Source organism: Gavialis gangeticus, unplaced genomic scaffold (genome assembly GCF_001723915.1).
Source record: "Gavialis gangeticus isolate Ggan-Ray unplaced genomic scaffold, GavGan_comp1, whole genome shotgun sequence".
In the NCBI taxonomy this organism is placed as follows: domain Eukaryota; kingdom Metazoa; phylum Chordata; order Crocodylia; family Gavialidae; genus Gavialis; species Gavialis gangeticus.
The window spans coordinates 25,189,558-25,212,241 of record NW_017728997.1 but is presented as its reverse complement, the minus strand read 5'-3'; the positions used below and the strand labels follow the sequence as shown (position 1 = coordinate 25,212,241).

Sequence of the window (22,684 nt, the reverse complement as noted above, 5' to 3'; positions counted from 1 at the left end):
CCCTAACTGTGAAGTAGTTTTTGCGGATGTCCAATCTATACTTCCTCTCCATCAGCTTGTGCCCATTACTCCTTGTTATGCCAGCGGGCGCTAGGGGAAACAGCGTCTCCCCCAAACCCTTCTGGTCCCCCCTAGTGAGTCTATAGACAGTCACCAGGTCCCCCCTTAGTCTGTGATGCCAGACACATAGGCAGAGGGAGCAGGTTTCCCCCCTCCCTCAGGAATGTATCCAGCTCAGGTTACCTAAAGAGATAGGGCAAGGTGTGTATCCTCTGCAGGGCCCATCTTAATCAAATTGTCACAGAGCAGAGTTTTTGGGGAGAAACAGAGGTGGCCTTCTGCCACACACCGGTAGAGATTTTGGAGGCTGATACCAGTAGCTGATTTTTAAGGAGACATAGTGGCTGATACCGATCCAATTTCTGATACAGCTGTGTGCAGCTGGTAAGTGTGTTGTGGTGGAAGGGGAGGGAAGGGGTGTGGCAGGGGCGGATCAGTGCCTCCTGTGGTGAGGGAGGGAAGGCGCAGGGGCAGGTGCTGCCCAGCTGGGGTGGAGTACGATGGAGGACTGAGCCACGGCTTGTCGGGGAGTGGGAGGGAGGGGGCGGCTGTCACAGCTGCTTGTACCCTGTGAGGGCATGGGGGCAGGGAGCTGTGTGTGCCCTTGGATCTGCGTGGGGCGAGGCAGGCGGGTGGGCTGCAGCCAAGGCTGCACCAGGCTCTTCTTGGCGTGGGGCTGGGCTTGGGGTAGGTGGAGGCACCTCTGGGAGGGGGGCTACAGAGGGGGCTGGAGTTGCCCCAAATTTCGCTGTAGCCTCCCCATAGCCCCCCCTCCCAGAGCCCACATCGCCTGCCCGGCACAGCCCTGGCTTTTCCCAGCAGGTGGGTTGAAGTGGAGTGTTGAGCCAGGGCTGTGCCAGGCAGGCAGTTGCAGCAGCTCTGGGAGGGGACTATAGGGCTGCAGCCACCCCAAATTTTGCTGTAGCCCCCCCCAGCACTGCTGCCACCTGCCGTGAGCCCAGCCCCTGCCAAGAAGAGCCTGGCACAGCCCTGGCTCCAGCCCGCCTGCCCTGCCCTGCACAGATCCAGGGGAACTCCCACACCCCAACCCCATGCCCTCCTGTGGTGCAAGCAGGGTGGGAGCCATGCCCTCAGACAAGCCATGGCTCAGTCCTGTGCCCCGCCCCACCCTGGCTGGGCAACACCTCCCCCTGTCTCCTCCCTCCCTCACCTCAGGCGCATTGATCTGCCCCCCCCATGCCCCTCCCCTTCCACCACAGCAGACTTACCAGCTGCAAGCACCCCCCAGGCTGCTGGGCTCTGCTCCTTGCTGCCTATGTGCTGTGCTGTGCTGTGGCTGTGCATGTGCAGAGGCATATATCGCCCAAATTATCAGATGCATTGAGCTGATTTTCCGATGCAACTAATTTTCTTTATATTGGTATGATCCGGTATCAGACCGATGTATCGGTGCACCTCTCTAGTAGGTAGGTGTAACACTTCAGGCTATTCCAGGGAAGCTACAGTTGCTTCCTTCCTTTCATTTCCAATGGAAATCATCCTGGCAAGTGCAGATTACTGCTCCCCTGTCCCAGGCTACGAGCTCGGCTCTGTCCTGGCTAGGCTACTGTTGCCTTTCAAATTTTGTGCATTATATATTATATAAAACATGCCAAGCTCAAGCCACCCTGCAGAAGGAACTTCCTGATTGAGGCTTTTTAAAAAATAATCTTCAGTTCCTTCAAGTACTGAGTGCCTAACCCAGGGGTGGGCAAAATGGTGGATCCGGCTGGTGACCGGACTCCCATTTCCTACCAGCCCCTGCCTGCATCCTTGCAGCAGGTTTCCATGGAGACCCTAACAGAGATGAAGCCATGACAGCACAGGACCAGGGTTTCCATGGATACCAGTCCCAGCAGTACTGGGAGGCTCTTGTGTGCCCTTCGAGGGTGGGGCTAGGATGTTGCACAGTGACAGTGTGGTCTGGAGCTACAATCCGCTGCCTGCATGCCCCTGCGTGGGGCATTTGGGCAGCAGATTGCAGCTTTGTCCCAGTTCGTGATCACACTGTCAACTGCAAGATCCCAACCCTGGAGCAGCTCCCTACCCAGCTGCATGCCCTGCTAGCACTGCTGGCCCTGCGCTGTCTTGGCCCTGCCACTGCTGGGAACTCCATGGAAACTGGCCACAGTGACACAGGCAGGGGCTGCTGGGAAATGGAGTCTGCCGTGGGCCTGATCTGGCTTGCAGGCCAGACTTTGCCTGCCCCTGGCCTAGCTGAAAACTTTATAAAATTCTATGTACAAATTACAGTCAGAACTTGGTGCTTCAGGAGCCAGCACCGTTGTAATGCCCTGTAGCTCACAGGAGCTGAAGATGATAGCAGAGTTCTTGTGCTTTGCACTATGGATGGTGAAAAAGGAAAGCTTTCCTTTCAGTGCAATGGCTGAGTGGAGCAAAAAGGCATCACTCAGGGCTGGGAGAGGGCAGGACTGAGGGGAAGCACTCCAATGCACATACATGCGGGAAGCAGTGACAGTTTCCCCACCTGCACTAAAGTGATCACTTTATCTCAGCCCTGCAACCTGTTTTGACTGCCAGCAGTGAAAATTGACAGGGTAGTAGGATCACCACCTATTACCCTGGCCTCCTCTTGGTGTCACACCCCACTAGCAGATGAGAATGCAGCTGAAATAGGGCTGACTTTCCATCTCAGCCAAAACTGCCAGTCTGTTCTGCCCATTTCCTTTGGCATCATAGCCAGATCAGCTTTCCTATGTGCCTCACCTATGACAGTTATGCCTTGTCTTGTTTGACTTTAGTGTATAATGTATTCCAGCCTTTGTACATATTTATGCTGAGGCCACTTTACCTTGCTAGAGCAGTGTGGAGGGGCCATCATATCCGCATATACAGAACAGCGACTGCTGGGTGTAGGAACATCACGTCTCTCTCGAGCTCTCAGGCAGAGCTCTTAAAATGGAGAGTCAGTTGCTAAAGGTGCAGTAGAAATCACAGCAGGTAGGGTACTGTTTTGTTTCTAGAAGACTGCTCCCCATCCCCCTGTTCCCCTCACACCCTCCTACCTTATTGAGATAATCAACATAAGTGGAACAGGAACAGAGGAGGGAGCAGGAACAAGACCTAGCTGAAGGTGGGAGGAGTGAAACAGTATGATTTTGTCATCATCTGTAGATCATCCTGCAGGTTATATTTAGAGAGAGTTTCATGTCCTCTTAAATGAGTAAAGGAGCTACACAGGATTAGTAACTTCCTACAGATGCTGTAAATGTTAGCAGATCAAATGTAGCCAGGGTTTGTAGTGAGTTGAAGTTAGCACCTGATGCTTGATTGGTGACTGCTGGGTTTGTAAACTTCCCTAGGGCAGGGACCTGTGTCTTGGCTGGTCTTTCAAGCACTGTAAAACAGTGATAATGTGTGGAGTTCCCACTGGTAGACATCGTCATCCAAAGAGCCATTTCTATACGTGCCATTAATTGCCCACCTTGGCAGAGGTCAGGTGCTGCTAAAAAGTCATGAAGACCTGTGACGAACAGCCTAGAGCAGTGGTGGCCAACCCTTTTAGGCTCAAGGCAGCTGGGGACAATGCCAGTTTTTAGCTTTTGCTCATTTGTTGTCTGCAGAAAAATAATAAAGCAATTCTTCTGTTACCAAGGACTCAGAAAGACCACAAATCAGAGTGGTTTTGACGGTACAGATTCTTGTTGGAAATTTCTGAGTTTACCTTATGAATCACGTGCAAGTCTTTGTACCACATACTTTTTACAAGCATTGTGTTCCTTCCGGCTCCAAAGGGACACACAAGCATCCTGAGTTTCTGTGGATCCCTTGGCCATAGGGGATTTTCCCTCCCCGATGGATAATCTGCTGTAGTGTTTGAATGCTTTTAATTTACTTTTCTCCAGTGACTAATTCTGTGCAGTTGTTTCCTTTGGCCTAATAACACCTGGTTTCCCTTTCAGTTTGTTGAGTGCATCAAGCTGAATAGAAAACCCTTTCACCTGGTTGGCACTTCAATGGGTGGAAATGTTGCAGGAGTTTATGCTGCTCAATACCCCGCAGAGGTTTGCAGCCTGTCTCTTGTGTGCCCTGCAGGTGAGTAGCGTACCAAAGTCCAAGTGTTGGTGAGAATTAACTGAGGGCATGGGTGACTGGTGCCTCCTGAGTCTGGGGGGGCACCAGATCACCAATGGGGGAGGGATCCCCCAGCAGCTGATTGCCAGCTGTTGCTTCAGGAGGTGCATGGCTGATCTCAGGGGGTACACATGCATCCGCGTGCACTCCCTACGCGTTGCTAGTGACTGAGGGAACCTGAAGGTGGTGCTAAATGTGATGCAGTTGCTGTTGTGTATTTGGCACTTGGGGCATTTATACACATGCAGCAAGGCTGCTCTAACGCATTGTAATTACAGTGTGTTGGAGCAGATTTGATTAATCAAGTCTGCTGGAGCATGGTAATTACCACACTCCAGCAGACTCCAGTGTCTTGGGTATTAGCATCCCCATGCTGAAAAATGGCAGTGGAGGCGCTTTAACTAAACCTCATTCAACACTGATACATGAGATGCTCCGGGCACTTTAATTAGAACAACTCTCAGAGCTGCTCTAATTAAAGTGCACCCCTCCCCCACTCCTGGTGCAGGTGTATAAATGCCCTAGGAGATGATATGCTAAGACTGTAGAACCCAGTTTAGATATTCCATCACAGTAGTTAGCAGATCTGCTTGAAAGTACATGAGCTCCTGAAACACAGAGCACTTGGTTATATAGACCATGACATAAACCCGGCAAAGGCTACATTCTAGTCTCCATCCTAAGCAGCCCTTTTTGTGGCTTTCTCTGCTAAGCTCCCTGCAGGGTGGAACTTTTCCACATTTGGCCTCAGTTTCAAGGTGGTTTTATTTTTTTTTAGTTAACTTGTTACTGACGTGTACAGAACAATGCATTCCTTTGTGCTTGTGCTGCTCAGTGTTAGCTGAAAAAATGCCGTCTCTGTTTCTAAAGAAACTCAGTTGTGGATTTTGTCCTTGAGTGGTGAACTGTTGTGAAAATGGAGCATTTGCAATGGATGTTCTGGATGAGGAAAGTAAAGAAGGTGACTCCTGCAGAGGAAGAGAAGAGATGGCAGTATCCTTACTTTATACAACCTTGGAGCTTGTGTTATGCCAAGGTGGGGTTTTCTGAGAAACCATCTCCAGGCAGAGTAGCTTTGCCTTCCATTGTAAGGGAGGCAGGGCAGATAGGAGAAGGGACTAGAAAAGTGAAGGAGGATCTACAGTTCCAGGAAAGACCACTCTAGATTATCACTGGCTTTTACAGATCAGCAAGTTGCAGCTGTTCTGGGGAGCTGCTGTACATATTTGGAAGTAACTAACACCTCAAGTGTGCCCCTTCCATCTTCAAAACTTGCACAGGGCTTAGTTTTAGGATTACCACTGTAATCAGAATGAGTTTGTCTGGTAAAATTCCCCAGGGAATCTTTGCCTATTTTGGGAATGAGTATGCAACCAATATATCCTTAAATGTGCCCTTTTGCTTTTATCTTCATCATGTCACAAAAGGCTGAGACCTCTCTTAACAGCATTGACTTAAAATTCATCATGGATTGTGGCAGAGTCTGAAGGTGACACTTACTGCCAACAGGCCAATATTAATTGTTGGGCACCTCAGGAGAGTCTAACCCAGCTTCTCTGCTCTAAATGAGAGCCTCTCAGAGCCATATGGCTTGCACAGGAGCAGCTGAGATGAAGGAAAGTGGAAGGTCAAGGGAGGATCTGAAGTAGGGTGACCATATGGGACAATGTGAAATCCAGGACCCTGTCTCTTCTGCTGCTGTAGGGAGTCACTGGCCTGTTAGTGACCCAGTGTGCTTTACTTTGGGGGCTGGACTCGATGATCTTCCAAGGTCCCTTCCAGCCCTAGTGTCTCTGAAATCATAGGTGTTAACAGCCTCCTGTGCAGTAACAGTTAGTATTAACTGTCATTCCACTGATCAAGCTAACCACTATTTTAGGGCAGTTTTGCTGCCTGCCAGAGCTCCTATTTCATAGCTCCTGCTCTTCTGCCTCCGCGCCTAGGGTGCTCATTTTAATTTTCACAACCTCCGAAATCCAGGACTGCCCCGGCCAGACCAGGACATATAGTCACCCTAATCTGAAGTGACTTGACAAGAAACTTCTGTTGAAAACGTACAAGGGAATTCAGTTGGGTTGTCCCATCCCTTCTGATCTGGTTTTCACTTAGGCTAAGACCTCTCTGCACCTCTCTGGTAGTGTAAAAGTGCCTCAAAGCAGGCATAGAGTCTACTTCCACTGCTTGAGAACAGCCTTACAAGCCCAGAGTGGTGTAGGGCAGCATCAGTGAGGATGAGAACCAGTTCCTGTGCCTTCTGAATGCCTAGAGGGTAAGATTGTTCGTTGATTCTGCCCAGGTGTGTTACAAAGACCACTCCTCAGCTCCATCTGTTTGGAGATCATGACATTAAAAAACCTTAATAAGTGCAATGTATGAAATACCTGGTGTATATAGAACATTGTGTTTTGCCACCTCCATTTCCTATCCTGGTGGCTGGCCAAAATGTTCAGTATAAGCCTAGATTTTAAATGCTGCAAATGGGCGTGAGTCTGTGCAGCGGGAGCTTTGTTATGTACTCGGCATAACAACTGCTGCATCCCTTTCCCAGCCAATAAAGTTAAGATTCTAGACAAAAAAAAAAAATATTGAGGCAAAGAGGAATGCTACCTGGTTGCCACCTGTCTGCTCTGGAGAAAGAAAGGAATGGAAATAAGTCTGTGCGTTGGGCATCTGATATAGGAGAGGTTCTGGCTAAATCATCCGATATTTCCCCAATATGTGACTTGTTGATTATACTGAAGAGGTCTGATGTAGAGCTGGTTGCAAGCATATGCAAAAAAACGTTTAAATCCTGACTTCTCACCTTCCAAAAGAACATTTCATGCCATTGATTCTGCATTTTCTATGCAAAGCTTGGTGCTGTTTTTTTGTTGCTTTTTTTGTTTAGATGCCTATCACCACAAAAGATATGGATAGTAAGCAAGAGTCTGGGTGCTTTAGATATGCCCTGTCTGACATTTCATTTTGGGATATAGGCTGCTGTGGCTGCAGCATCATTAGGAGAGGTTCTGGATGTTGCTGCAATTTGAACTATTTAAAAAAAAAAAAAAGAATTAAAAAACAGAAGGCAAAATGCAAACAGCCTCCCTGCCTGTGATCAGGCATTCCAGCTGCTCGCTGTGTGTGGCATAGCTGTTCCACCTATCAGGTTTCTGTGCATGACATACCTAAAGTATTTAACAATGTCTATCTTGACCTTCCCTATACCTCACAGGTCCTTGCTCCCCTTTTCTCCTTCCATGCCCTCAACTGAATACATAGGCTTTCCTGCTGCTGTTTTTGTCTTCTCCCATGGAATGTATCTTTAGTGCATCAAAGGCTCTTGGGTTTGACTAAGTTGACAATTTCTCTCCCTAGTCTTTGGGAGGTATTTGGCACCCGGAAGCAGTGGTGAGCAGGGAGAACTGGGAAATTATTTGGTAAATATTATAAGTGGGGACTTTATTTTCTTTTTTGATTTTAAAAAAAAAGTGTTCCGGGGGTTAGGCCATAGACATTAACCTTTGACATTGGTAAGGGAGTTTTCCCCTACTTTTCAGGAATATTGTCCCTGCATTGCCATCACCATGGTTCTAACTTCATGGATGAAACTGGGTATGGGATTCACTTTGTATAAAAGGAGGTAACCTGGGGGGCTTGTGGAAGAGACAGTGCCCATCACATGAACACTGTGGTTCTTTTGACAGGGACCTTATTATGGAAAAAAGGTCTACAAAGTTAGAGAAGGGAACATCTCAAAGTCTGCCCAAAAGATGGAGAGCAGAACCTCGGTTTAATTGTCAAATTACAGAGGTTGTCTGGTTTCAGTTCCCACTTGTTCACTTCTCAGGCAATTTGGCAAAGCTGATAGGCTGTACTTGTGAGGGGCTTCTGTGGTACAGGTCTAACAAGGAGGTGGCATGGCAGAACAGGAGCTTCGTTAACACTGCTTTGTACTGTTTCATCTTAAGCATCATGGGACTTTGTAGGAAGTTGCATCTTCCTCCAGAATCCTGGCAATAAGGTGCATTTGTGCATTGTGATGAGGTTGAGAGGCTTTATGTAGAGTCCTTTATGTAGTGTCCTCTAGACACAAACATGAGTGCTATTACTTTAGACTGCATTGTGCTGTTATTGCTTCTGAATTTTAACACATGGGTGTGTGTCTTGTTCCTTTTACTCAGGTCTGCCATATCCAACGGATAACAAATTCCGCAAGTTTTTGCGGGAGCTGAAAGAGTCGGAGCACATTGACAGGATTCCTTTAATTCCATCAACCCCTGAAGAAATGGCTGAGATGCTCAAACTTTGTTCTTATGTTCGCTTTAAAGTACCCCAACAAGTAAGAAATCCTCTCCTATTAACCTCCTTCAATCACTACAGGCTTGGCCAGGAGGGGGCATGAGCCAGAAAACACATTCAGAGAGAAATTTCTTTTTTTCCCCCAGAACAACAGGATTTTAAACTCAACTGTGGTGTCACTGGTGATGGAACTGAGAAGCCCGTGTTGTGAGCTGCAGCCTGGCTTTTGTAATTCTCTGCATAGGATGACTACTTTTAGAGGATGGAAGAGAGAACCTTGACCAGGTGGGGACCATGCTGGTCCCCTCAAACAGAGTCTGAAACTATCCTTGAAGGCAAGAAATCTGGTTTTATGTTGGTTCAAACTCAGTGCTGCAGTTCTGTCTAAATAAGACGAGCTTTGGTACCTTCTTGTATGACCCTAGACAAAGTATACCTCGGAGTGTATGCTGCAAGAGAACCTGTGACATTTGGTCGTCATGCTCCAGGCAAGAAACCAAAAGCCTAACAAGGTGGGGTTGGTCAAGGTGAGACTTCTGACACAGCCCAACCTCCCCTTGTATTCTGAATTAATTTTAGAAGGCTTCACCGTTATATCTGTTCCTCTGCATTTTGAGCACCTATGAAATGGAATCTCTAGGACAAAGGGGCTCATTATTTATGACTAATTTCATTTTATTGAATTGGGAAGAGCAGTAATGGAAGCCGGCTCATTCGTTTTGACTTGCCTGGCATTTTGATAATGGTTTTTACGAATATTAAATGTCGCTTCCCTTTTTCACTTCATAGAAACATTGGGAGGTTTCGGTATAGAAATAAAACCTATTTTATAAGTAACTTTTTGCAGAAGCTCTTGCTGGTGGAATGACTTGGGTGTTCCTGAAGCTGGGCCTAGGTTCTCTCTTGCCTTTGCAGTGGTTCCATCCTTGGCAGAGTTATTCCTCTTAGCAGCAAGAATGGTGGATAGGAGGGGAATATTTTTCTACAGTTGCTAATGTCCCTGGAGTGTAAAGTTAGAAGGGACCTCTATGATCGTCTAGTCTGACCACTCCTATAATGCAGAGCAGAGTACTTCACCCAGTAATTCTTGCACTTGCACTTTCCCTTTAATCTTGGCTTTCCCAGTCTTTTTTTCCAGCATGACCAACCTGATATTTCCATGCTGAAGACTTTGAAATTCTCTGGCAGTTGGGTGGGAAGTCTCTGGGTCCTTTCAGCAGAGATAGATAGCAGGAAATGCTAAATAAACGCAACAGGTTTTATCTAGCATGGAAGAGGATTGCTTGTTTGCTCATTTTTTAGCCAAGTGTAAAGGAAATGTTAATTGCTCCATTGTGAAGATAGAGGAACTTGGCAATAGGTTCGCCATTACGCTGATTTTCCTTAGGAAGTCTGGAATGAGTAGATTATCAGCTAAGAGAAAATGTAAAGTAACACCAAGGGCAAATGTTATATTAGCAATAACAGTGAAGGCAGCCTGCTCAGAGCACCCATCTGGCTTGATGGAACATTTTGATTTTCCAGCATAAAAAGGTGCTTTGTCCTGTGGACCAGCAGCCCCTTTACAAGGGGTTAGAGCTTGTACAACTCATTTGCTGTTGTCTTACTCTGCAGCAGCATGAGGCAGCCTCATTTCTTTATTACTGCAACAGCCTGGAAATGTATCACAAAACCTCACGTTATGTAATGGGCAGGAGGACTGGAGGGAGCAGCATTCACGTGCTGGGGATGAGCCATCCCTGCAGACCCATCCTTTGTCCTTGGAGACTGCTCCCTATGCTGTCTCCCCAGCCTGGCCCTACGCTGGATGCATGCGGTGCGTCCTATCACCTGCCCTGATGTGCTTCTGTTTCCTTACAGATCCTGCAGGGCCTCGTTGACGTCCGCATCCCCCACAATGAATTCTACCGCAAATGTAAGTGGAAGAGGTCTGCCCCTGAGTGCAAGCCACAAGCTGTCTTGGGCGTGTGTCTGTGACTGGCATCCAGAGGGCTCAGTCTGGGTTCAGATCCAGCCTCCTCTGCTGCCCTGCACAATGGGGGCTTAGTTACTTTGCCACCAGGGCTTCCCTGCAGAGGATACTTCACAGGGTGGGGATCTCTGCCACAGGTGGAAAGGCTGGGGCAGTGCTGAGAGGGAACATAGGGCACATTTGCTCCTCCCTGCCCTGTGGCTCTCTGAATGGTGACTCCAGATGCTCTTCTGTGCCCCAGTCCCTCTTCTGCAGACATGTGAGCTGGCAGGGCCAACTCCAGTGAGCAATGCATGTCCCAGAGGTCACCCCTTCAGCTGCAGCCCTGGGCCTCTTCTGTTAAGCAAGCAGTAATTCCAGAACAGTCCTGCCAAAGCTTTTTCCAAGCTCCGTGGGACCAAGCTTTCCCAAGCCCTGGCTCCTCTTTTTGGATTGCTCCCACTGCCCTCACATTCATGAGCCATTGTTATTCCCCTGGGGGATGAAATAAAGGGTGGAGAGGAGGGGTGGTGGAGTGGGCAAGAGAATGAGAGGAAGCCACAGGGGCTGTGTTGCATCTCCCAGGCTTGGGATAGCAGCTCCCTTCACCTTGGCTGGTGTGGACACATCTTCCCCTGCCTATTTTAAGGTATTTTTAATCATCAGTCAGCTTTAATTGATGCTGGTGGTGCCAAAGGCAATTCTTGCCATGGTGGAGCCCAAAGGATCCTTGGCCTCCCAGGGAGGGATACAGGGGAAGTTTGTAAGCAAGCCCTTTATGTGGTTCTGCAGGGGGGTGAGCACTGACTCCCTGCTGGATAGAGCGGAAAGGAGCCACTGCAAGGTGAGCCCTGCAGGGTTTTGTCCTGCTTTAGTTCCATCCCCCAGCCCTGCCAAGTCCTCCTTTATTGGGGCAGGTCCCCTCCTTGAGCTCTCAGGGAGCCTGCTGGAGGAGCAGTGCAGCGTGGTGCAATGTGATTTGGCCTGCTGATGGCTTAGCACTGGATAGAGTGAATTCCACATGTCAGACTAATGCCTCTTTCCTGCTGAAAAGTGTTCCTGGAAATTGTCGATGAGAAGTCCATATACAAGCTTCACGAGAACATGAGTAAGATCAAAGCCCCAACGCAGGTCATCTGGGGAAAACAAGACCAGGTACTTATTCCTACTCCAGTGTCTGTGTGCTTTCATGAGGCTTGTGGCTGTTCCCAACTGCATGGATGCAGCATGAGCACACACAGCAGATAGCACCTAGGCAGGGGAATGTCATGTTAGTTCAGGATTGATTTACCCGGCTGTCCTGACATGCCCGGTGCTTTCCAGACCAGTCGCAACTATGCAAGGTCCCCGTCTGCCCTAGGGCACAGTCAGCTCAGCTAGGTGGTACTGTCTCTGAGGGGTGGTAGCAGGGGATGGATGGGAGGGAAGGGGAGATGGCAGGGAGAGCAGATCAGGATGGAGCATTGGCTACCGAGACTCTGATCCTCTTTGTGTGGTTGTCAGTGGAGAGGGAGCAGTCGCAGCTGAAGTGAGGGATGGAGAGCTCCTTGAGAGACATGGGCTTGGGAGAGGAATTTCAAGGCAAATGAGGAGTTGTCGTGGCAACGAGAGAGATGTTGTTCCATGGGTGGGCGGCAGAAAGAAAGGCACAAGATGGAGAGCAGAGCAAGGGGGGATGTAAAGGAGCAATAGGGAGGGCTGAAGCAGATAGAGATGTGTGTGGGTAAAGAGAGGAGAATTAAAGCTGAGGTGAGGGTGGGGTGGAGCTGTGGGGAAGTAGTGCTTTTCCCTGTGCCGTGGCTCCAGCAAGCTGCTCTGTTGACAGAAAGGTGGCAGGGAATGCCTCCTGCTTAGGGGCCTCCCATGCCAGGATGGAGTTGCTGGCCTGGTCCCACCCAAGGGCCCTTGTGCTCTCTGCCTTCTGCTTTTCACATCCTGTAAAGAGCCTTGAGAAGCAGGGCTTGGGCTAGCACAATTATGAGGCTGCCCTAACTTGAATGAAGACCTGAGCAGGCCCCCAGATAGTCTTGGGGTACAAGGCTGTCTTAGAACAGCCCTGAGCAGATGGATGAAGGAACTGGGAGCCATATCCTGGGGGAGGACTAACATAGAACAGAACCGATGGGTCACTGGGAGCCATGTGGATCTAAAGGCTGGATCTAAAATTAAGTGAGTGGTGAGCTTGAGAGACATTGGTATGTCACTAGGGAAAGGACCTATCCGGATGGTCTTCTATGGGCTGGGGCTCTGATGCCTTCCAACCTTAGTCTGCATTTACCATTGGAGTCATTTCCATCTAGGTTAGGATCCTTCTCATCCAGGCTGGCTTCCTCACTTTTGGCCACCTGCACAGGGTTCTTCATACAGTCCTAATGCCACTTTCCAGGATGGCTTAGCAAGATGGGGAGTAGATGCCTCTGTGGGGAGAGATGCCACAGCATCTATGGGAGAAGGTGCTTTTGGAGCTCACGCTGATAGCAGATGAGAAAGGAGCTGGGCTTGAGCTCTGCCTAGGGTTGCCATGAGATGCTGATGAGATCTGCAACCAGCAGGGGTTAGAGAGGGCTATATCTGCATGTGCTGATATTGTCCAGTGTCATATCTATTTCTGGATTTGTGGATCCTGTAAAGTGGTGGAGAGACTCAGTGACAAAGGAACTGGGAGGAGAGCAGAGAAGGGGCTCAAGTAAGGAATCAGTGCGAGTGGGTTTGTGGTGGAAATGATCAGCTTCACTTCTCGCTGGGTGCAGAATAATGCTCTCTGAGCGCTTACTGTCAGTCCTGGAATGCTTTCCCTGAATGGTACATGCACACAGTTTTTCCCCTGGTCTTTAAGCCATGTTAGAAGTGTGGTTACAAACTGCTGTGGGTTGGGGGAGCGGTATGATTTTGTGTAATATATACCTATCTGCCTGCTGCCTTGACAGCGACAGCAAGGCTTAAACAGGATTGTAACCAGTGTAGTTTTATGTGGCGGTGCCTGAATTATTTCCACTATGAAGCATGGCTTGTAAAGACGGTGGAAACAACATAGGAGAAGCCATGGATAATTTTGTGAGCTATTCCTCAGAATCTGAGGTGGGAAAGAAAGGCAGTTTGGAGTGACCAGGTATCCCACTTGGATGTGTAAAACCTGCCAGGTGCCCAAGCAGGGCCCCAGAAGAGTCTGTAAGTTTTGATTCAACTATCTTTAAATGTTTACTGGTGTCTTTTTTTTCTGTTGCTTAGGTCCTGGATGTATCTGGAGCAGATGTTCTAGCGAACTCCATTCCTGACTGTCATGTGCATATTCTGGAAAACTGTGGACACTCGGTGGTAGTGGAAAGGCCCAGGAAGACTGCGAAGCTCATCTTAGAATTTTTAGCCTTGGTGCACAATACAGAGAACAGCAAAAAACTTGCTTGAGCTTCATGTAGAGCTGAGCACCTGAACAAGCTGTTTTGAGTTGTGAAGTGCTGATGCTTTGATAAGTTCTCAGGGATCTTGTACAAAGTGGGGTGAATGTGCCAAAGTCCCTGAGGAAGCCAGAATCATTGATACATAAATCTGTAGTGCTTTCAACACACAGTGACCTAAGGGATCATAGAACAATTTTCATTTTTTTATACATAAATTAGAAAATGAGCTGAAATCAGAAAATTCTAGCCATGGAATGCACCAAAAACTTTTTCTGTAGCCCATGTTCTGTGAACTTATGTAATGGTAAACGTCTTGGAACATAGGTGTTAATGACATTCACTTAGGATATATAACAAGTATGGAAGGGGGGAAATTTCATAGAGTGCAATTTAAGCTGTGTCTGCTCTTTAGAACCTATTGCATTGCATGATAAGTTGTTATAAGAGAATTCTAATGTTCCAGGCATTTGCTAAAGTGCTGTTTCTGTAGCTCATTAGCCTCTGACTTATGCAGAAAATGAAAGCCACACACACACAACCTAATTTGCAGAAGTAAAATGACCGTGTACCCAAAATGTTTATACTTATTGTAGGTGGATTTTTTAGTCCCTGAACAATTCCTATGTATAGATAGATATTTTGCTGCCTTAACAGTCCAGAATAATGAGGTACTTCTACAGCTTGGCCTATCTTTGGTGGAGGGTATTTTTCTTTTGATGTTAAGCCTCTGTTGTATATAACAACCCGCACTACAGAGAACAGGTTCAGAATGGTTAAAGCAAGTGGAAAGATACTCCCAGACCTATTTATTATTGTTAGATTTGGGGCCTAAGCAAGCAATAATCCTGTAGATAGAAGCATGACTGATCAAATTCAGGTTAACACGAGGGTGAGCTCTTATCTCAGCTCTTTTCTATTCTATTGTGCTGCTGAATATTTTGATGTAAATAATGAGTCTCTTAATGAATTCCGTGAATTCTGTGACTGGTAAATGTCATTGCAAACAAGTATAAGGCCTAAGTGAAATGAAATAAGCATCGTAACAGCTAGGTACTGTACAGGCTCCTGTAATTCCTAAACTTGTACGATGTGAGTTGGTAGCAGGTGTATTGTATCTCATTTTAAAAGGCGTTTTAAAATGTGGTGCAGACAAGTACAAGTTCAGTAGCGTTTCCTTTGGGCGATGTACCTCTGATTTCCCTTTGTGACTTTTCTCTAAATGAAATCATGGATCAAGATGAAAGAGCCAGACTAGTTGAGTCTCCTTACCCATGACACACTTTTTTGCGGTGTGTAGACTGACTTTTGTATTGATTCATCCCTCCCCTTTGATATGCAGTGTGTGTTGCCGTGTCTTCAAAATCAACTGCTGGGTGCTCATTCAAGCTATGCAGTGAGTCCAGCTGTTTGGCTTGGGTGAGGATCTGGTTCTTGGGCCCTGTTTAGTAGAGAGCCAATGAGCATGTTGTCTTGTGAAAGTGTGGGAGAACGTCACTACAGCTATCACCCTCAGGCCCCCTTATGGACACTGCACTTGGGCATCAACAGCAGGCACTTGCTAAACTAAAGACTCTGGTAGACTGTATGTTTTAAGCTTCCACTTCTAAAAGCCACCTTTTAGCTACTTTTCCAGTGTGGTCTGAGCTGTATATATATATTTGAACCCCACTACTAGTCTGCCTCTTCTTTTTAGAGGAGAGTCCTCTCTCTCTTTTTTTTATTTTAGAAAGTTAGAAGTATGTTGTTCAATTAATTGCTTGGTCATTGTTTCTACTACAGGAATTAACTCAGTGGCTGATCATTTTATGTGGTGAGAGCTGGCAAAAAAATTTGTTGGCTGTCACATGATTGTGAGGATTCCACAGGTTGCTGTATGCACAGGACACAAACAGTTTAATATTAAACTTAAATGACTTGGACAGCCCTGTACACATTAACTTTTATTTGGGGTGGAGAGGGTGGTGGCTGGGGGAATGTAGATGGATGGGGGAGTTGGCTGGTTTTTGAATCTCTGTGAACCGTGGGTATTGTAATAATGTGAGAAATGACGTAGCAGGTCAGACCAATGGTCCACCTAGGCCTGTAGCCTGTTTCTGATGGCAGCAAGTAGAAGGCTCTTCAGAGGGAGAGTACATGAATGGGACATGTCTTGAGTGATCCTGTCATACCTTCCCTGGAATCAAGCATCATTGGTTTAGGAATGTCAGATGATGCATCCTTGATTGTTCTGTTTAATAGCTCCAGTGGACATGTCCTCCATGAATTTGTCTAATCCCTTTGTGAACCCAGTTGCGCTGTTTGCCTCTACAACTTTTTGTAGCAGCAACATGTGTCAACTGTGCTCTGTTAAAAAAAAAAAAAAGAAAAAAAATCCTGCTCTGATAATTTAGAACTCCAGTGGGTTCCTCCCAGTACTAGTATTCTGGGATTTGGTGTATAACAGCTCCCTGTTCACTTTATCCTCACCCTCCGTGATTTTATAGACCTCTATTTGTATCCCCTGACAGCCACCACCTTTCCAAACTGAAGAGTCCTGGCCTTTTCAGTCTCTCCCAGTACAGCAGCTGCTCCATAGCCCTGATTATCTTTGTTGCCCTTCTCTGAAGCCTTTTCTAATTCCAGTAATCCTTTTTTTTAAGATATGGACACTGACCTGCATGCTGTAAATGATGACTACTTAGGAACATTGAAAAATAGTGGTGGCAAATAGGGCCAAATTTTGATCTCTTCAGAGGCATTTCAATGCAAACCAAATTTGACCTTAAAAGTTTGAGGCAAAACCAAGTTTCAATTTAGGCAGATTAGGCTGATTCTAAACCATGTAAAATGTTGATGTGTTTAGTACAGAAGGCATCAATTGGTACCAAAGATCTATAGACTATCATTGAGATTGTAATATCTTATTATATCAAAGTGTGGACACGTCACTTGTGGAGGACCTGGCACTCCCAAATTCTTGGTCTCCCCTTAGGAGATATTTGACTCCTTAACTATGCCAACCTCAAGGTGGGGGTGGCATGACAGAGCTTGGCTAGTGGTCATACTTTTCTGGAGTTGGGTAAATGCATCAAAAGAAGACCCTGATCCATCAGATTGTGATACTCAAATACGTACACACAGTAAGCTTCTTTAGGGAGGCCTTCATTGAACTTCCTCCAGGCTCTTGCTTCTTTGGGCTGCTGGGTTGGGATGCATTCTGGATCCCATGTTCCTGCCCATCCCTCCATGTCCCTGCTGCTTAATTTTGAGGAAAAGCTGCAGAGTCCTTGTAAAAGCTGCAGCATGAGCTCCCCCTCTCTCCCCGCCAGCTGTGCATGGATTTAACCATAAAGCAGTTTCTTTCTAAAACAAAATGGTAATTTTGAGGCATTTCAGAAAGGTTCAGTCTCAGGCAGCTCAACATCTGGAAATGGCTGTGGTGCAGAGAACAGCTTAAATAGCTCCGAGGTTGCAGCTTGTAAGCGTTTGCCGCAAAATCTGCAGATAGCCTGCAGTTCCACCCACCCAGACATGAAGTACTCGCAGTTGCTGGACTGGAGAGCGTGAGCTAGGCATCACGCCTGAGACCCCTTTGGGGGTGAGGGTCTGAGGCAGCATGGCCCAGCTGGGTTTTCTGCTGCCTCATGTGGCAGGGATCTACACCAATGCATGGAGCTAAGCAAGTGGAATGACATCTGTGGGCTGTCATTGGGCCGGTTTCCTGACATGCGCCTTAACAGACGCCAGTTCTTGTGCTACAAAGCGTTTAATCCCAAGGTTGGTGTTTCATTACTGAAATGACTAAAACTGACTTCAGCAGTGGCGTTAATAATAGAGAATAGTGCTGCCTTCCATGCACTGCTTACACTAACTCCAGTGTATAATGCGGAGCTGGCTCCGCTTCTCGCTTCTAAATGGCAGATTGGCATCACTCCGGGAGTCTGGATTCCAGGCTTGAGAATGTTGCTGTTAAGCAATAAAATTCCCCAGGTCTGGTCTGAGACAGCTTATGTGAAGGTGATGTCAGTCCTGACCTATGATTCACTTTGAGGGCTATTTCCAGGCCCTTTTCCCTGCTGCGCAGTAACTGGCTCAGTCATTTCTTTCCTGTATTTCTCTGTTCCCCCTTAGCAGTCATTTCAGCAACAGCTGCACTCCCTGGTAGACCCAAGCTCTTCTCCCACTCCCCAGTTCTCCGCAGCTTGGACCTCAGACTACATCACTGCGGGTCACCGGGGAGGCTTCTGCTACTGCCTGGGGCTCCATGGACTGGAGAACCTAAGCATACTGCTTGCAGCATGAATGCAGTGCCCTGTTGTAGTTCACCTTCTGGCTTTGATTTTACCCCACTTTTATTTTAAAAACCTGAGTGTGGATCAGAATGGCACCTGCCAGATGGATCTTTGTTGACCTTGGTTGTCCTAGAATAGTGGGGAGCAACTGTGATTTACTGCAAGATGATGTTAACCTGCATAAAGCCCCACTCTGCTGCCTTTGTGCAGGTGAATTCCACCCCCAAGCCAATGGTTCTCCACAGCCCCTAGCCCCTTGGCCATGTGACTGCAGCCTGGAGCAGCACCTGCAGCCTGGTTGCATGAGCAGTACCACTGCAGTTCCCCTGCTCACACCCCCTGCCCCCTGGCACAGAGACCCCAGTGGGGCACTTGGGCATGGGCAGCTGCCCTGTGGCTGCCCACTGATACTCTTCCTCCTGCTGGGGTGAAATCATGCATAGGGCTTGGCCCTCTCATTTGCTTGCTGGTTGGAGCAAATGCACATCCTTCCCTGTGCAGATGTGTTTGTCTATCAAGCACTGTCTAGGCCAAAGGCAGCTCCAAGGACTAGAGCAAGATGCAAGGAAACGTGTGCCGTGGGAGTGGATGGCACCAGCACTCCCTGCCCTCAAACTTTTTCTGGTTTACGGGCTTGCCTCTCCCTGCTAGACTAACAAATGCAACAGCCTTGAGCCTGGTAACACAGCTTCATGTGGATGTCTTTGGAGTCCAGCATGGTATTACAGTCCCAGCAGGAGGGGTCGGGGCAAACACTTAGCTGCCTGACTGCTGTGCCACAAAAACTTTAAGCTATGAGGCTTTGTGGTTTGCATATGGTTGCTAAGGCTCCTGGGCCCTCCTGGTCTGGGCCTTGAATGCAAGAAGGCTTCAGGCAACGTCGGTCCTGATCAGGGAGCTGCTGTGCTGTTCTGCTGGGGGTGAGACTTGGGGAGCTGCTGTAGGTGGTCAGATCTGTGTGCTTGCTGGGTTGTTGGGGCCTCTGCAGGCCTTGCATTGAGTTAGAGCTGGGCACCACTGCCAGTTCCTGCATACTGGTTTGATTCCTGTGGCATCAGTGGGCCTCTACAGACCAGCATTTGTTCCTCGGGTCATAGGTGCAGCAGGCATTCAGTGAGGGAGGATGCCATCCAGAGGCAATAAGTAAAAGCTTGGCCTGTGCTGCACTCAGCCTTTGCCTGGCCGATCATGAAAACAACCAGGAGGGAGCATCCTGGTAACTCCCAGTTTCTCCAGAAGGGAGATTGCAGATGAATGACTGATCTGGGGCAGCCTGGAAAGATGAGCATGGGAGGAGGTAGGATGCAGAGAGATAAGGCACAACCAGAGCCTTGGGTGGAGGGAAGCTTTATATGTGGATGGGGAGCGATCATTTAATGAGCAGATAATCCTGAGGCCAGGGCTTGGTGGCAACTTGCTCATATTTCTGCCTTGCTCTGACTAGTGTTGACAGGGTACTTCTCTGGTTCCTGGTCATTTATAACCATATCTAGCACTTGGTTGATATACCTAGCCCCCTCTTTTGAGTCAGCACAAGCCTGTTGCCTGCAGGACCCTTCCCTGCCAGAACTGCTGACCTGAGGCAGGGTGATGCCTATTATTTGTCTTCACAGTACAGTGTGTGGGAGGGGATAGCTCTGTGGCAGCATATTCTGCCTTTGCTCATATAATCAGCCTTGTGGAAAGAGTGTAATGTTAACTGGCTTAGCTGCTTTGCTGGCTTCCATGTGTTCCTTGGCATCTTGTCCCTCCACGGCACTTTGCACTGTCACATGGACAGGTCCCAAGAGACTTGGGAACTCTGGAAACTACTGGGTCTCCTGCATGGTGCCCGGGCACAACTTGTGATGCGGGGTGTTGTTGGACTCTAGGCTGCTGCAGGTGAATCACCATTAAGCTGAGAGCGCTCTGCTGCGCTGTTCTGTTCTGTTGAAATGGTGGTGATTTAGGTGCAAGTGTTTCCCCCTTGTAATTATTAGGAGAGTCACATTTCTTCTTCTAACTTTTTTTTGAACTCAGAAAACTAAATGGAGTGTAAGTAATGAACAGTAACTTAAACAGCACCACTGGTAGCTCAACTTGCTTTTTATAGCTTCTGCGAAGAATTAATTGTTGTTTCCTGGAAGCCTGGCATCTTAAAAGGGGGTGAAGTCACAAAGCATCTGACAAGCGATGGAGAACTAAGGGCTTAACAGAGACTAATGTTGTAACAGAGCAAACCTCCTTGCCTTGAACATGCAGTTCTCTGCGGGAACACAGCAGTCCCCCTGGGCTTGTGAGCTAGGTGGGATCAAACATCATCAGGCCTGGCAGCTGTGTGTACTCCTGGGAGAGGGCCTCTATGTGTAATAGAGAGTTGTTTAATTAGGGACTATTTGGGACTTGTAGGAACTAGGTGAGGGGGCCTGGTGATGTTGTGTGTTTTGGAGGAGGTTGGTATAACACTGAGTGAAATCCATTGGTGTCCTCTCTTCCTTAATTGTCTCAGCAGAGGGTATCTCAGGAAGCAGGTATCTCGCCCATGTGCCCCCCACAGAGTAGCGTGTGCCCAGAACATGCCATAGCTCATGATGCATCTTTAAAGTAGGTGAAGTATTATAACCCAGAAAGCTCAGACCTGTGCAGGTTCCTAGCTCCTGCTCTGAAAGCTCATCCTGTAGCTCATCTTTCAGGTACCAGAAGCTTTTAGCCTTGTTACCTAATGAGATCACCTGAAAGAGCACAGGCTGAGGCCTACAACTGTTCAGGCAAAGGCTGGCTCTTTCCCCAGGCACATCACAAATCAAGGCACTGCTATAAATAGCCAACAGGCCCCTTTATCTGTGCCAGACACTAATGCAAAACCCATCAGCTCAAAGGTATTCTACAGGCCTGTCTCCATGTTGCTTGCTCAGACTGAAAGACTGAGATCTCATTTCTGTGTATGGTATCTAGCGACTTGCATATTTGCTCCCAGCTGAACCTGTTCCTGACAAAGGGGCTGGGAGTTGAAACCTTTTAGAAGTCATTGTGTCTCTCCCAAGCAACTTGTTTTTATGGTGAAGTTCTCTTGTTACTGGGGAAATAAAAAACTAAAGGGGGAAAAGGGGTAGCTCAGTAATTAGGGCTCTAGCCCAGGGCTTGGGAGAATGGGGTAGCCTCTCTACACCTCAGAGTTCCCGTCTGTAAAATGGGGATATAGCATTTGCCTATGTCCCAGGGGTGTTGTGAGGGAAATGTGTGAGAGACTTAAGTATGACAGTGTTGGGCTGTATAAGCACCTAAGGCAGATGGACAAGGAGAGGGAATGTTTCCCATCTATCTCTGAAGAGCTGGCTGGGCTCTCTGCTCCTGCTGGTCTCTCATGGGAGGCAGCCTGGTGTCAGGGTTTGAGCACCAAGACCCACCCCTGGTTCTGCCACAGACTCCCTGTGGGATCTAGGGTAAATCACGTAGCTCAAGGTGGAGATAATCCTTCCTGAGCTCATGGCAGGCTGCTCTGAGGTGTGGCTGAATGCCTGCCAAGTGCTTTGCAAACATCAGGCTGGCCCTGGGAGGACATGGCCATGTTTTCCTTGCCAGCAAGGAGCATCTGCTCTTGCTGCTGCTGACAGTGTTTGAAGCAAGAGTCGGGGGTTCCTCTCTACCCCCAAGGGTCAGGACACTCGTGTCTGCTCCCGTGGTAGAGGAGGAGATGCAGGCCCCTTCAGTGCAGTGCTCAGCCCCACTACCCCAGGCATGAATTCTGAATGGCAGTAGGGTTTGTCTGGAACCTGATGAAACACCTAGAAATGAGTGCAGCCCTTGGACTTCCTTGGGGGCCACTGGGAGCCCTTTTAACCCAATCTGTACTGGGAAAAGGGGGTGGGTGGGGTGAGATCTATGACACTCTGACCAAGATCTGTGGTGACTACTGGGGCTGTATGGCCTGCAGGTTTAGTGTAGTGGCCCCCACTCATGTTTGGACTCTGTCTGGTAAACTGGCAAGCCCTCTCCTGCATCTTTAAATTGCTCAGTAGTGACTCCCAGGCAGAAAGATGAAAATATAGATGGTTTGAAATGATACCACATGGAAAATCTCTCTGAGCTTTGCTCTCTAGGTCAGTGATTTTTCAGCTGGTGTGTTGGGGCACCCTGGGTGCCACCAGATCCTTTGAAGGGTGCCCTGAGGTGTAAGGAGGTAAGCAGGGAAGCTTAAGATAAACACAAGTACAGGCTTGTCCCTGTTTATACAACCCCCACCCCAAGGGGGTGAGGACTGTAATTAATATATAAATTAGTTTTTGAAATTGGATGCCCCTTAGGTCACGGAAGCTATGGAGGGATGCTTGTGTTCAAAAAGGCTGAGAACTGCTGAAAGAGGTGAAAGAGATTTATGTTACTACACGGGGAGATGGGAAGGTTAAGCACTCTACGTATGGGCAGTTCCTAGGATACTATGCCAGGGTGGCAATGGATTGAAAGATAGTGGAGTAGCTCGGGGATCGATCTCTATTTAAACTTGCTATTGTAATGGAGGAGAAATCGCCTGTCTCTTTTGCTTTTTCATCACTGGTTGTTCCAAGGGAGCACTGAGCAGCCCATCCCTCAAGCATTTTGTCTTACAAACTGTCCTAGTGCAGGGGTTGTCAACCAGGGGTACACATACC

General features: G+C 48.0%; 1 protein-coding gene across 4 annotated transcripts in view; it reads left to right on the top strand.

The window, feature by feature from the left end:
• The window catches only part of ABHD6 (abhydrolase domain containing 6), a 61,524-nt gene extending 45,820 nt beyond the window's left edge, over positions 1-15,704 (top strand). For 3 of the 4 annotated variants that reach the window (XM_019504965.1, XM_019504962.1, XM_019504964.1), the window contains exons 6-10: positions 3,984-4,116; positions 8,319-8,476; positions 10,297-10,351; positions 11,442-11,542; positions 13,616-15,704. In XM_019504965.1, coding sequence (XP_019360510.1) covers positions 3,984-4,116; positions 8,319-8,476; positions 10,297-10,351; positions 11,442-11,542; positions 13,616-13,792 — 624 coding nt within the window. In that variant the 3' untranslated portion in view covers positions 13,793-15,704. The other variant, XM_019504966.1, reaches the window with a different exon arrangement.
• Positions 15,705-22,684: the final 6,980 nt, after the last annotated feature.